Consider the following 13,216-nt stretch of genomic DNA (forward strand, 5'->3'; position numbering starts at 1 on the left):
TGGTGACAGCCCAACCCTCTGCTGCCTGGCAAGCCCCACCTTCTGCCTCCTGTCTAAACACAGCGTCCCCACCCGGCTCCCACCCTCACAGCAGCCCGTCCTGGTCTTGGTTTTGGCGAGGACCCTTCCCTCTAGCAGTCTTCAGCACCCAGGGAAGGAGTTCGTTGTCAACAGACAGATGATTGATGCCTTCTCCTGGTTAAAGCTAGATGTGATGTCACTGAGACAGCACAGTGTAAGCCGTGTGCCGCTCTGCGTTCATGGCGTCCTGTACGTCCTGCGTACGTGTTTACCCAGAGGATGTAGAGCAGCAAGCCCGCCGCCCCGCCCCGCCGCACCACGGCCACGGCCATGGCACCGCCCCACCCACTCCCTCAGCCTCAGCTTCTCCCACCTCCTTCCTTTCTGCAGATCCAGTGATGGAAACCCACACACTTCTCCCCTGTCCACAAAAGGCTGCACGCCACTGCCCCAGCCCCTGCCAGTGCTGTCCCAGTCCTGGGGCACCTCTGCGCCTCCCCAGCGAGTCTGGGGCCGGCGTCTGATCCCCCTGGGCACAGTCTGGGCCACTTCCAGGTCTCCCCTTGAGACGACAGAGTTTGAGTTAGGTCTCTTTCAACTAGGATTTCTGGTCGGAGTATTTGTTTTGGTGCCCAGGCTCTTTCTTCAGCAGTGTTTCCGGTGAGCGTGTGATGGGCCGGTGCCATTGGCCCAGTGCTGGGCAGTGCTGGGCCGAGACCCGGGCCAGACCTGGAAGTCCCAGCTCGTCCCTGTGCTGTTACACTTACAACAAGGAGCGTAGCCCAGGGCCCCAGGTTATTGTTTTGTCTGTATGCACCCTTTACACATCAGCTTGTTCATCCCTTAGGTGTGGTTTCCCAAGGAATGACCTGTAGCCCAGCTTATTCCATGCAAGGTGTCAGTTGTGTTATCCCAGATGGTTCTTCTGAACTGTGTGGTGCGGGTTTTTCTTAAGACTCCGTAGATGTGCCAAGTTGTATTCAGAGTAATGTCATCTTCACAGCCAAGACCATAGGTTACTGACGAGTAAATTCATTTGCTAAGAAGTACTGGTGAAATGGTTACCTGTCTCTCAGGCTGCTTTTGTCCTCCACACAGCATTCATGGGGTCGCTAAGTGGGTTTCAGCGACAGGAGACGCAGCTGCCGACCACACGGAAGTGCGTCCGCTCGTTGTCTCGCTCGCGCCTTCTCTGAAAGGACGGAACTCCCAGCCGAGGGGGCTCCTGGGAGGACTGGGGCCTGGCTGTGGAGTTCTTGGTGGCCTCTCGTCCTTTGTCGGGGCGCCTCGGGCCAGGGCAGGAGGGGCTTTGCTTCAGGGCCCGGCCTGGGGGCAGGTGTGCTCCAGGCAGCGCCCGCAGCCTTGTTCACCTCGGGGATGGAGGGGAGCCAGCGCTGTTCCCTGCCTGCTCACCCCAGAGCCGAGGCGCCTGCCAGCTTTGGAACGAGGGCACTGCTGTGCGTTTAATTACTGTCTGCCACCCGAGGACCTCCCTCACCCGGAGACCCTCCTGCTGAGAATTAGAATGTCTTTATACAGAGAGAGGCAGCCCCGCTGTGACCTTGTTACTGGGAAGTTAGCTGCTTATTTGTTACTATTTTTAAAGTGTATTTGTAGTGGCCGTGTTTTCAGCAAGAAGGAGTGAATACTTGAGTCTTTGTTTTCGCTGTTGGTTGGAGATGCCTGGTTGGTGGAATTGCTCGGTTCTCTACAAGTCTTGTTCTCTCTCGTTGACAGAAGGAGCCCAGCCAGCCCTCGGAGTGCAAGCAGCAGTGAGGCGCCGCTCGCTCGTGTGGACAAGTGCTTACGCCTAACTTGTTTTCAAGTGCATGATTTTCACTTTAACTTCTCCTTTTACTTTATTATTTTGCTTAACCTGTACAGTGGCAACTCAGACGCATTTCAGAAACAGGAGGTTTAATTCCAGCAGCACGCTCTACGGCCTTGGGCGCAGCTCAGTGGACCCGCCCAGCCCTGCCTTAGGGAGGGCCTCGCAGACCGCTGGGGCGGTGGGGTGGGGGCGGATCACTTGACGCCGGGGGCCCGTGTCCAGGGCGCAGTTCCAAGGCGTGTAGATCCAGTTCACCCCTCCCGCCATCAGACGGGATTCCTGTTTCTTTGGAAGAAACCCACATGCAGTTTCCAGTTGTCTCGGGAGAGCCGGCCGGGGTTGGCACTCATCCCACTCGCCCTTTGGCTTTATTTTCCTCGGGGCTGGGGTGAGGGTCGCGGCGCCCACTGAGCCTGAGGCGCGAGCTTGTGTGATTCATCTCGTATTTATTTCTCTCTCACGCTTGTGAGGGCTTGGGACGTGAGCTGTCCTTCGAGTTTCTGAGACCCTGTGGGCACCAGAGACCCGGTGCCCCGAGCAAGAGTTGGTGGTCCGCCCGCATGGAAGAAGGCCTCCCTCCCGCCAGCCGTGGGCCAGGGCTGGTTCTCGGGACACACGGACCACGCTTGGCGCTGAGGACGGGGGTGGGGTGGGGCTATGGGCAGAGCCAGGGTTTGCCAGGCTTCGCGGGGAGGGGCTCGGGCAGGAAAGTACAGCTTTCCCACGTAGTGTGTAAAATGTCTTGCTTTCTCTGTAGCTCCCGTTTCTCAGCCTCACATTCACCTTGTCTTAAAAGCCCTGGGTTCCGAGCGACCCGTTCTTGGCTGGAATGTGGGTGTCAAGTGTGTGACCTCTGGCCCCAGGGGCATCCACGCTGTGGCCAGGCTGTAGACTGCTCAGCCTTACTTATGATACATTTGTAACTGAATACAGTGTTTTCAATTTGTACAGACTAGTTAGAATATTCTATTAAAGTTGTGAACTGCGAGCCCAGCGCTGTGTGTGTCTTCATTGCAGGAGGCCCTGCGGGTTGGGGCACTTGGGGCGGGTGGGGCTCGGATGTGGTTGCGCAGCCTCCCAGGCCGGGTCGGGTCTCTGGAGCCCCGGGCGTGGGCAGATCCGGGACTTCCGGGCTCCTGGTCTTCTGTTTTGATTTTGAGGCTTTAAAGCCCATCTTGAGTTAGGGCTGCGGGCCCACTTCACCGTCGGGGTGGGTCTGGGGTCCCCGGGTGGGCCCTTTGCTGCCCCGAGAGAGCATCTGCTCCTTCCCCCAGCAGAGTCATTTCTCCACGTGTGCGGGGCTGGACCTTTCCGATGAGAAGGTTCCAGGAGGGACACTTGCTGCGCCATGGCCACGTTCGGCGTGTCTTCTCGCCGGTGCTCTTCTGGTGCTTGTGCCCTCCCTGCTTCCCTTCATTAGTGGGGAGACACCTGGTGCCCGGGCTCTCGCTCCAGCTGCCCATCTGGGGATCGGCCCAACCCGCATGCAGCACAGAAGCCGGTGCCCAGCTCGCCCGGTGCCTCCTGCCGGCGGGGCTGGCTTCTCCCGGGAGCGGTCAGAGAGAGCACACCGGGGGCCACGAGAAGGGCCAAGCAAGGCTTAGAAAGAAACATGCTTTCGGGGTGTCCAAGACGACCATAGGGCCAGAACGTCGTCCACTCCTGAGGCCCCCGGGCCAGCCGGGTCCAGACCCCCCAGAGGTGGGCGGTGGTGAGCCTCTCCCGGGCCTGCCCTGACGGCCACCGAGAAGAGACGGGGGCACCAGGGGGGCCTCGTTCCTGCAGACACGCAACAAAAGCCCCATCCTTGGAGGGTGCTCGGAGGCCTGCACGCCCCCCACCCAGTGCCCTCAGGCCTCCAGCAGAGCTACCATCCCTGCTGACCCCGGGCCCTCAGAGTGACCGCATTTAGGACAGCGGAGTTGACAAGTACCTATGGGGTCAGATACGGTTGCACAAAGTGACGTGCGTAGGTAACTTGCAGGGGGAGAGCGGGGACAGTTTAGTGCCGGGAGCGCCTGTCCCTCTCCTGACTGTCACCAACGGGTGGCGGTGCCGGGTTCATGCCCAGGGCAGTGACCCTGCACTCAGGCACGTGCAGGGTGCTGGCGAGTCAGGTGAGAGGCTGGCTGTCTTCTCGCCGATCGGTCGGGGGCAGTGAGGGTTCGGCAGGTGGTGTGACGAGAGCCTGAGGAGACTGTTGGGACCTCCGCCCAGCAGTCTTTGGGGCTTCAGGAGAGGAGGCGTGTGTCACCCATGTGCGAGCGGGTGGACGGTAGGTGCCGCCGCAGTTTGAGATGGCCAGGGGGTGGGGGAGGCCCTCCCTCACCCCCCAGGAGACACGATGAGTCAGGTCCCACACCCAGGGACTTCTCTGGTGGTCCAGTGGTTAAGAATCCACCTTGTGGGCTTCCCTGGTGGTGCAGTGGTTGAGAATCTACCTGCTAATGCAGGGGACACGGGTTCGAGCCCCGGTCTGGGAGGATGCCACAGCTACTGAGCCTGCACGCCTGGAGCCTGTGCTCCGCAACGAGAGGCCACAATAGTGAGAGGCCTGCACACTACAATGAAGAGTGGCCCCCGCTTGCCACAACTAGAGAAAGCCCTCGCACAGAAACGAAGACCCAACACAGCAAAAATAAATTAATTAATAAAAAAACTTCCTACCCCCAATATCTAAAAAAAAAGAATCCGCCTTGCAATGCAGGGGATGCAGGTTCAATCCCTGGCCGGGGAACTAAGATCCCACACACCCCAACTAGAGAAGCCCGCGCACCACAGCGGAAGAGCCCGCGTGCCGCGACTAAATGGAAAGATCGCGATGCAGCCAAATGAACATTTAAAAAAAGAAAAGCCCACGTCCACAGTGGGCTCCGTGGCCACGGAGGACAGGCGCGCCTGCCGCCGAGGGGAGCGTCTTCCGGGATGTGCTGAGGAGCAGCACCTGTATGGTGAGCGCACCTGTGCGTGAGTGCACACCTGCGTGAACACAGCTGCGTGGGGGTTCCCAGTCAGAGGAGCTGTGTGCCTGGGGGACCCCTCTCTGCGTTCTCTGTGGGCAGCCATGTGACGTAGTGACCAGACACAGTGGTTTTACGTCAGACCAGTGTAAACGGGGGCAGAGGGAGGGGTGTTCAGATTGCTCACATTGTGGCACCGGGTTTATTTCCCCCACGGGTAAGAAGGGTGGGCGAGGGTGCCACGCTCGCCCGGGGCGCTGGGGCCTCAGTCTGCCCCTCAGCTGTTCTGGGTACACTTGGTGGTAAGGCTGCAGCACGAAGCCCTGAGGCCGTGCCCTCCCCAGCCATGCGCTGTGGCTCTGACCCCACAGCCATGCACCTCCTGTTGGACCCTCCGGCGCCTCGGAGCGCCCTGTCTCACCCTGGGTGCTCACAGGCTCCAGGGCTCCATCAGTCCTTGCCACTTGTGCTGGAAGGTCACGGAGCGTCCAGTAGGTTTGCCCGGAGCCGTCAGCCTGGAGGCAGCGGGAGGGTGGCACTCCTGGTGGCCGGCTCTGCCTGGGAGCTGCAGCTTCCTGGGGCCCAGGCTGCTGTCACCACGGGACTGCAGCACTGCCTGCCTGCTTGGCCTCCATCCCCACTGAGCCTCTGGACTGCCGCAAGCAGGGGAGGGCTTTGATGACCAGTCCTCCCCAACCCTGCTTTGGGGCCCCCTCTGGGCCTGGCCTTCACGTTGCTCGTGAGGGGCCACCTCCTCTCCTGTGGCCTCTGCCACCCCTGACTGCCCCCCTCCCTGGTTACTCTCCCCAGGCCACCCTTGTTCTGTCGCAGGCCGCAGGGCCTGGTTCGATGCCTCTCCCACAGGGCCTGGGTCTTGTCTGTCACACATGCTCAAAAGCAAAGGGCTGGGACTTCCCTGGCCGCACAGCGGTTAAGAATCTGCCTGCCAACGCGGGGGGCACGGGTTCGAGCCCTGGTCTGGGAAGATCCCACATGCCACGGATCAACTAAGCCCATGTGCCACAGCTACCGAGCCTGCACTTTAGAGCCTGCGAGCCGCAACTACTGAGCCCTCGTGGCACAACTGCTGAGCCCGCGCACCTAGAGCCCGTGCTCCACAACAAGAGAGGCCACCGCGGTAAGCCCGCGCACCACAATGAAGAGCAGCCCCTGCTCGCTGCAACTAGAGAAAGCCTGCGCACAGCAACGAAGACCCAGTGCAACCAAAAATGAATAAATTTATTAAACCCAAAAAAACCAGGGACGACTCCAGGCCCAGCTGCCGTTCTGAGTCCCCCCCACCCCCGCCAGCCTCGGCATCCTGACTTCCGGGTGGCGTGTGGCCTAGTGCCCCGGCCTTGGGGAGCAGGGGCTCCCTGCCTGAAGGTGGGGCGGCAGCAGTGTCTATACCCCACGTGGACTAATCCTTGGCCATAGGAGCCCAGCAGCACAGGGCTCTCGAAAGCATCACCTGAGCGGGCCTTCCACGACGTATCTCTGACTTCCAAACCTTCCAGGCCTCAAGGTGACCACGGCTGCCTGGGGGCGGGCCTGGGGCTGCCCAGGGCGCTGTCTGGGTTGCGTGTTCGCTTGTCAAACTCCTCAAAGTCCCTCACGTGGGGACGTTTGGTTTTACGTATGTAAATTATACTTTAGTGAGGCTGATTTTTCAAAAGCCCCACAAGTTGGGGAGATTCCACTTAAAACTCTGGTTTTCCCCTTTAGGGGTTGGGAGTTGTGGCACCTAGGGCCTGGGGTGGCGACAAAGCCTCCCGGCCCCTCCGCCCCCGGTGGCCAGCCTGCTCTGCTGGTCCATGGCTCCCACTTGGTGGGGCAGGGGCCAAGCAGAGACCTGACCCCCCTTCCAGGGCCCCGCAGTCCCCCCAGGCCCAAGGGCTCCCTTCTTTTTTTTTTAATTTGTTTATGTATGTATTTTGGGCTGTCTTGGGTCTTGGTTGCTGCGAGGCCTTTCTCTAGTTGCAGCGAGCAGGGGCTGCTCTTGTGCGCAGGCTTCTCATTGCGGTGGCTTCTCTTGTGGAGCACGGGCTCTAGGCGTGCAGGCTTCAATAGTTGTGGCATGCGGACTCAGTAGTTGTGGCATGTGGGCTCAGTGGTTGTGGCTCACGGGCTTAGTTGCTCTGTGGCATGTGGGATCTTCCCGGACCAGGGCTCGAACCCGTGTCCCCTGCATTGGCAGGTGGATTCTTAACCGCTGTGCCACCAGGGAAGCCCAAGGGCTCCCTTCTTTAAGCCCAGGCTGTCACAGGCCAAGCTGGGCTTCTGCTCCCTGAGCGCTTTTGTGGGGGCCGTGGGGGGTGGGGTGGGGTTCCCTCCAAGCCTTGCCCCAGAGGTGGGCAGCTGGGCTGTCTTGGTAGTGCTGCTGACCTCTGACCTGCCCTCTGCTCAGACTGTCTCCTCCACACCTCCCAGCACCGCTCCCCCCGTCCCCGCCTCTGAGTGCCCAGTGGGCTGGGCAACGCTGGGTGGGCTGCAGAGGCCCGGTGGGAGAGGGGCCACCTCCAGCTGCACCCTGAGGGAGCCCCTGGCCACCAGCCAAGCCCCTGGTTGCAGCAGGGGCTGTCTCCGGGGCTGGGGCCCTGCTGGAGGGCACTGTCCCAAGCGTGGGTGGCCCCTGGCTGCCTGCCAACGGCCTGCCCGGCGCAGCCACACCTGGGCTTTTGGCCCCTGCTTCCGAGTCCTTCCGAGCAGCTTCCTTCCTGTGGAGGCGGACACGTCCTCCCAGCCCCAAGCTCAGAGGGCAGAGCCCCGTGGGGGGCGGGAGCCCATGACCTCAAACCCAGCCATTCAGGCCCCCGACAGCAGGACCTCCAGAACCCCTCCCCGGCCCTGGCTGAGCTTTCGGTCCCTCTGAACTTGGTGTGATTCTCCGGGTACCTTGTCTGCCTGGGATCCGCCTCACAGCCTCGGAGCCTGGGGCCCTCTGTCTGTGGATTCCCACTGGGCGCTGACCCTGGAGACCCCCTTCAGCCCTGCCTCCTCAGGCCGCGGGGAGGGTGAGGCTCGCACACACCCCGAGGCCAAGTCACTTGGTATGCCTGGGTGGAGCCCCCGTCCGCCCCGAGGTGTCTCCACCCGGCCAGTCACTGAGCCAGCCTGGCCACGCAGACTCAGCTCCAGGGCGGTGGCCGGATGTGACTTTCCATGGCAACGTAACAGGCCTGGCCTGGCCCGGCCCAGCTGGGCTCCAGGGCTCGTGGGCTCTGTGGACCTTGCCCAGGCCCAGGAGGACAGGGGCAGGAGACCCCACAGACACGCCCTCTGCGGGCTCTTCCCTCTCGGGCCGGGGGCTTTCTCCAGGGCCCCTCTGCAAGTCTGGGGGTGTCCACCAAGCCTCAGCCTCCCCGGCTCACGCATCTGGGCTGTGAGGAGACCCATCACTTGCCACCCTGGGGCTACGGGAGAGGAAGCCTACGCGTGAGGCCAGAGCCGCCCTCCTACTCCGACCCCGGGCACGGGTAGGGCTGCCCACGCCACCTCCCCAGTGCCTGCCAGTTGGGAGCTCTGGGCCTCAGCGAGCCTGGAGCGTGCGTCTCGGGGGACGGGCAGGCACTGGGCCAGCGTAGTCTGGGCTGTTCTACCATGGCCCCGTTTTTGGCAGGGGGCTGGAAGGTCCCAGCAGAGCTCCTGGAGCTGCCCTCCCAGGGACCAGGACCCTGACCTCCTGAGAAGGAGGAGAACCAAGTAGAGGATGGAGCCCAGCCCCCAGGCTGTGACCCAGAGAGGTCACCTTTCCCAGCTCTGCAGTGGAAGTGGGGGAGGGAACCGTGAGAGGCACCCCCAGGCCCGGTCCTTGGGGTCCCGTCACAGGGCAGGGCTGAGGGGCTCCAAGGACGATGGGAGGAGACTGGCCCTGAGGAAGGGGCTGGGCCGGGGTCTTTCCTCAGGCTTTCAGCGCAGCCTATCTGATCTCCAGAACTGGAAGGTAATAGACCTGTGTTCTTCACAGCGTGTGGTCATTTGTTACAGTATCCCCAGAACACTCGTGCAGGTGGCCGCAGGCAGCCGGGCTACAGGCTGGGACAGGAGTTGCGCCGGCGGGCGGGTGGTGGCACAGAAGCAGGAGGGTGGACTTCAGGAAGCAGGGAAGAGAGTGCCCGGCCTCTGGCCTGCAAAGTGGGAGGCACAAGGGGACACTGTGTAGAGCATGAGATACCTGGGGTGGTGTGTAGGGGGGCCTGGAGACCCTGGGCCAGGACGCCCAGCCCCTCAGCAGCTCATGGGTGGGGGGCCAGGATGGGGCTGGTGGATGGGAGGGGCCACGGGCAGAGACCAGCCCCGAGACTGCGGTGCCTGGTGAGGGGCTGATTGTCCAAAGAAAGCACAGTCTCTACCCAGAGGAGGGGCCGAGGGGACCCCCTAACCAGGTCCCACCGGCTCAGGCCCCTCTGAACATCCCAGACCTGCTCTCCTGGTCTCTGGCTCCCCTCCTGGCCAGGAAGTACTTCCATCTGGATTTCCAGACATCCGAGGAGCTCCGTCTCCTTGTCTGTGCCTGGGGAAACCAGGTGATGTGGAGAACTCCTACTCATCCTTGAAAACCCAGCTCAGAGCTCACCGGTGGTCCCTGGGAAGCCTGGACCTTACCACCCACGGTCAGCTAACGACCCCATCACTCTTGTCCGGTCCCCATCTGCCATCAGACTGGGCTGCAGGCCCAGGAGAGGGTGAGAAGGTGTGGATGGGAGGGCGGGGCAGGCCCAGCACCAGACTCCCTGGGGGCTGTATCAGTGTCCAGGGGCTGCTGTAACTGACCACATGCTGGGTGGCTTAAAGCAAACAGAAACTTACACTTTGACGGTTCTGGAGGCCAGAAATCCAAAACCAAGGTGTTGGCAGGGCCACGCTCCCTCCAGTGGCTCTCGGGAAGGGTGCTCCTGCCCTTTCCAGCTTCTGGGGCTCCAGGCACCTCTGGGCTGTGGCCGCGTCCCGCCAGCTTCTCTCTGTTGTCACGTGGCCTCCTCTTCTTCTGTGTCTCTGATGAGGACACGTGTGCTGGCATTCAGGCCCCTCGATAATCCAGGAGCAGCTCCTCCTCTCAAGGTCATGAATTTAATCGCATCTTTTGCCATATAAGGTCATCACCTCCATCCATCTCCAGAACTTTCCATCTTCTCAAACTGACGCTCTGTCCCCGTTAAACACTCACGCCCCTCCCCTCCCCCAGCCCCCACTGTCTACTTCCTGTCTCTGTGAATGGCAACTCTGGGGACCTCATGTGAGTGGGACCCTATTCACTCTACTGTATAAGGTCACATTCACAGGTTCTGGGATGAAGACGGACACATCTGTTGGGGGAGGGCCACCGTCACCCCCTACAGAAGCTGTTCAGACAGACACAAGCATGTGAAGAGCAAAGACGGCAGACACATGGGGCTCAGAGAAACGCCCCTGGAGACTGGACCCCGTTTTGGGCCACAATTGGTCATACAGAGCATCCATTGTTCGGCCAGCTTTGGGGAAACGGGCACCCTGACTGCCAGGAGGGCTGTAAATGGGTTGGCAGGCAATCTTGTCCGAGTTGTGACGTGTTTAACTCAGCAGTTCATGTCCTCCCGGCTGCCCTGGTGAAACGCTGCACATATGGGTATGGTCAGCGGCACACAGACACTCCGGCAACATTGCCCACAGGAACTGCAGCCTGAGGCCCAGCACAGGAGGTGATTAGATGAGAGTGTGGCCGGTGGAAGGGAGGCGGCCTCATGGGGGACACCCACGACCTAGAAGAAAACAAGACCTGTCCCCCTTTCTGTCAAACAGATTAAAAACGCAAGCTCGTGTCTGCAGACGTGGATATTCACATTCTCTAAGTTGCGCTAGGCTACACGTTACATACAATTTGGCATCTTAACCATTTCTAGCGGCTTAGCCAGCTCAGTGGCGTTAAGTTCATTCACGATATTGGACAGCCATCCCCACCATCCGTCTCCAGGACTTTCCACCTTCCCAAACGGACACTCTGTCCCCATGAAACACTCACTCCTCTCCCCTCCCCCAGCCCCCGGCCCCCAACGTCCTGCTTCCTGTCTCTATGGATTTGACGACTCCAGGGACCTCGTGTGAGTGGAATCAGACAGAACTTGTCCTTCTATGTCTGGCTTATTTCACTGATGTGAAATGTCCCCAAGGCTCATCCACATTGTAGCCTGCGTCACGATCTCCTTCCTTTTTAAGGCTGAGTAATACTCCATTGTGTACGTGGACCACGTTTTGTGTATCCGTTCGTCCACGGACGTGCACGTGCTTCCGCCTTCGGCTGCTGTGAACACGGGTGTGCAGCCGTCTCAAGTCTGCTCGCTTCTTTTGGGGACAGACCTGGAAGTGGAATTGCTGGATCACATGATAATGCTATTCTTAATTTTTTTGAGGAAACGCCAATGCATTTTTTATTGGGTTGGCCAAAAAGTTCTTTTGGTTTTTAAGTAAAAACACATTTTTCATTTTCACCAAGAACTTTATTGAACAACACATTCACCCTTTCGTTCCATTTACCTTCTGCCGTTTTTCAGGCAACTTCATAATTCCATCTTCCCCAAACTTTTTATCTAGTCCAGGTGCCTTTTACAGTCTTCTAATGAATTGAAATTTTTTTCCATGAAGGGAATTTTGTAAAGACCGAAATAAATGGAAATCCGAAGGTGCAATGTCTGGTGAATAAAGCGGATGAAGCAGAACTTCTTGGACACTTCTCATCAATTGAGAGCAGTATCTGTTGGAATTAATCGTTTGGCGTTCTGCAAGGAGCTCATAATAGAGGACTCCCTTCCAATCCCACCCTATACACAACATCACCTTCTTTGGATGAAGACCGGCCTTCGGTGTGGTTGGTGGTGGTTCATTTCGCCTGCCCCACGATCTCTTCCGTTCCACGTTATCGTACAGTATCCACTTTTCATCGCCCATCACAACTTGTTTTAAAAACGGAACGTTTTCGTTACGTTTATGTAGAGAATTGCATGCGGAAATACGGTCAAGGTTTTCTTCGCTTAACTTATGTGGAACCCGAACATCAAAGCGATTCACATAACCAAGCTGGTGCAAATGATTTTCAGCGCTTGATTTGGGTATTTTGAGTATGTCGGCTATCTCCCGCGTGGTATAACATTGATTTGTTCTAAATTAATGTCTCGATCGCTCTCCACTTCAACTGGTCTACCTGACCATGGAGCATCGTCCAGTGAGAAGTCTCCAGCACGAAACTTCACAGACCACTTTTGACACGTTCGATCAGTCACAGCACCGTCTCCATACACTGCACAAATCATTTTATGCCTTTCAGTTGCGTTTTTACCTTTCTTGAAATAATAAAGCATAATATGCCGAAAATGTTGTTTTTCTTCCATCTTCAGTATTAAAATGGCTACAGAAAAATTCACCAATTTTGATAAGTTTTTTAAATGCACGCTGATATGATAGCTGTCACAATACAACCTAACAAAATTGTTTTGAATACAGTTAAAGACAACTGAGCGCTATCAGAGCCATCTCACGGAAAAAAAACGAACACTTCGGCCAACCCAGTAAAAAGGATCAAAGGTCACTTAACCGCATCAAGAGTGGACCTGAGGTGGGGTCGTGAGAGAGGAGCGCTCAGAACTTTGAAATAGAGCTTTGAAATCATTTCAGCCAGTTTTTACTTTTTATGTCAACAATTGGTAACTATTTTGGTAAATGTTTAAAGTAGTGAAGAACTTGATTACAATACACATGACAGGGACTTCCCTGGCGGTCCAGTGGTTGAGACTCTGTGCTTCCGCTGCAGGGGGCACAGGTTCGATCCCTGGTTGGGGAACTAAGATCCCGCATGCTGCGCAGCACGGCCTAAATAAATAAATAAATAAATCTTTAAGAGAAAAAAAATACACATGACCGAAAAGAGAAAACAAAAATACACATGACAGGGTCCCACCCCAGACCTGCTGCACAGACTCTGGGGTCAGGGTGGGCGGGAGCAAGATGTTCTATCCTGTGATGACGCAGCTCAGGCAGCTGCAAGGGCTGAGCACCGTCCAGAAGGTGGTGGCCATGCCTTGCCCACTCGCCCTCCCCCCTTTCCTGTATTTTGTTCATACATTCATCCGAGATTCCAGAAAGGTCCCTTGTCCCCATGAACCAGGCCCTGGGCAGTCGCTGCTGAGTGACAGGAATGACAGCTGGCTCCCCTACCCGCTCTGCATTCTGTGATGATGGGAGAGGCCCCTCCTCTCAGCTCCCCCAGGCCTGGACCAGCCTGGCCCTGTCCCCGCCACCAGACCCCCCCACCCCGTCCCGAGGTGTTCTGGTTTCACAGACAAGCAAACAGTCTCCACCGACATCAGTTGCTCTGAGCAGAGAGCTGGGTCCCTTGGACAGGGAGGTTAGGCCCACTCATTTCCAAAAACACTTC

General features: G+C 58.3%; 2 protein-coding genes across 13 annotated transcripts in view; one reads left to right on the forward strand and one right to left on the reverse strand.

The window, feature by feature from the left end:
- The window catches only part of NAP1L4 (nucleosome assembly protein 1 like 4), a 63,612-nt gene extending 60,772 nt beyond the window's left edge, over positions 1-2,840 (forward strand). For all 6 annotated transcript variants that reach the window (XM_033861392.2, XM_033861394.2, XM_033861390.2 and 3 more), the window contains one exon: positions 1,759-2,840. In XM_033861392.2, coding sequence (XP_033717283.1) covers positions 1,759-1,797 — 39 coding nt within the window. In that variant the 3' untranslated portion in view covers positions 1,798-2,840. The remainder of the gene's footprint in view (positions 1-1,758) is intronic.
- SLC67A1 (solute carrier family 67 member 1) overlaps positions 1,855-13,216 on the reverse strand; it is a 42,187-nt gene continuing 30,825 nt past the window's right edge. For 4 of the 7 annotated variants that reach the window (XR_012333655.1, XM_073809347.1, XM_073809348.1 and 1 more), the window contains one exon: positions 12,458-12,651. Coding sequence is in view for 4 of the 7 variants with exons in the window: in XM_073809348.1 (XP_073665449.1) it covers positions 12,623-12,651 (29 nt within the window). In the remaining 3 variants the exon portion in view is untranslated. Of the gene's footprint in view, positions 12,652-13,216 lie in introns of all 7 variants that reach the window. The other 3 variants (XM_073809338.1, XM_073809339.1, XM_073809336.1) reach the window with 1 other exon arrangement.

Source organism: Tursiops truncatus, chromosome 8, assembly GCF_011762595.2.
Source record: "Tursiops truncatus isolate mTurTru1 chromosome 8, mTurTru1.mat.Y, whole genome shotgun sequence".
Taxonomy (NCBI): domain Eukaryota; kingdom Metazoa; phylum Chordata; class Mammalia; order Artiodactyla; family Delphinidae; genus Tursiops; species Tursiops truncatus.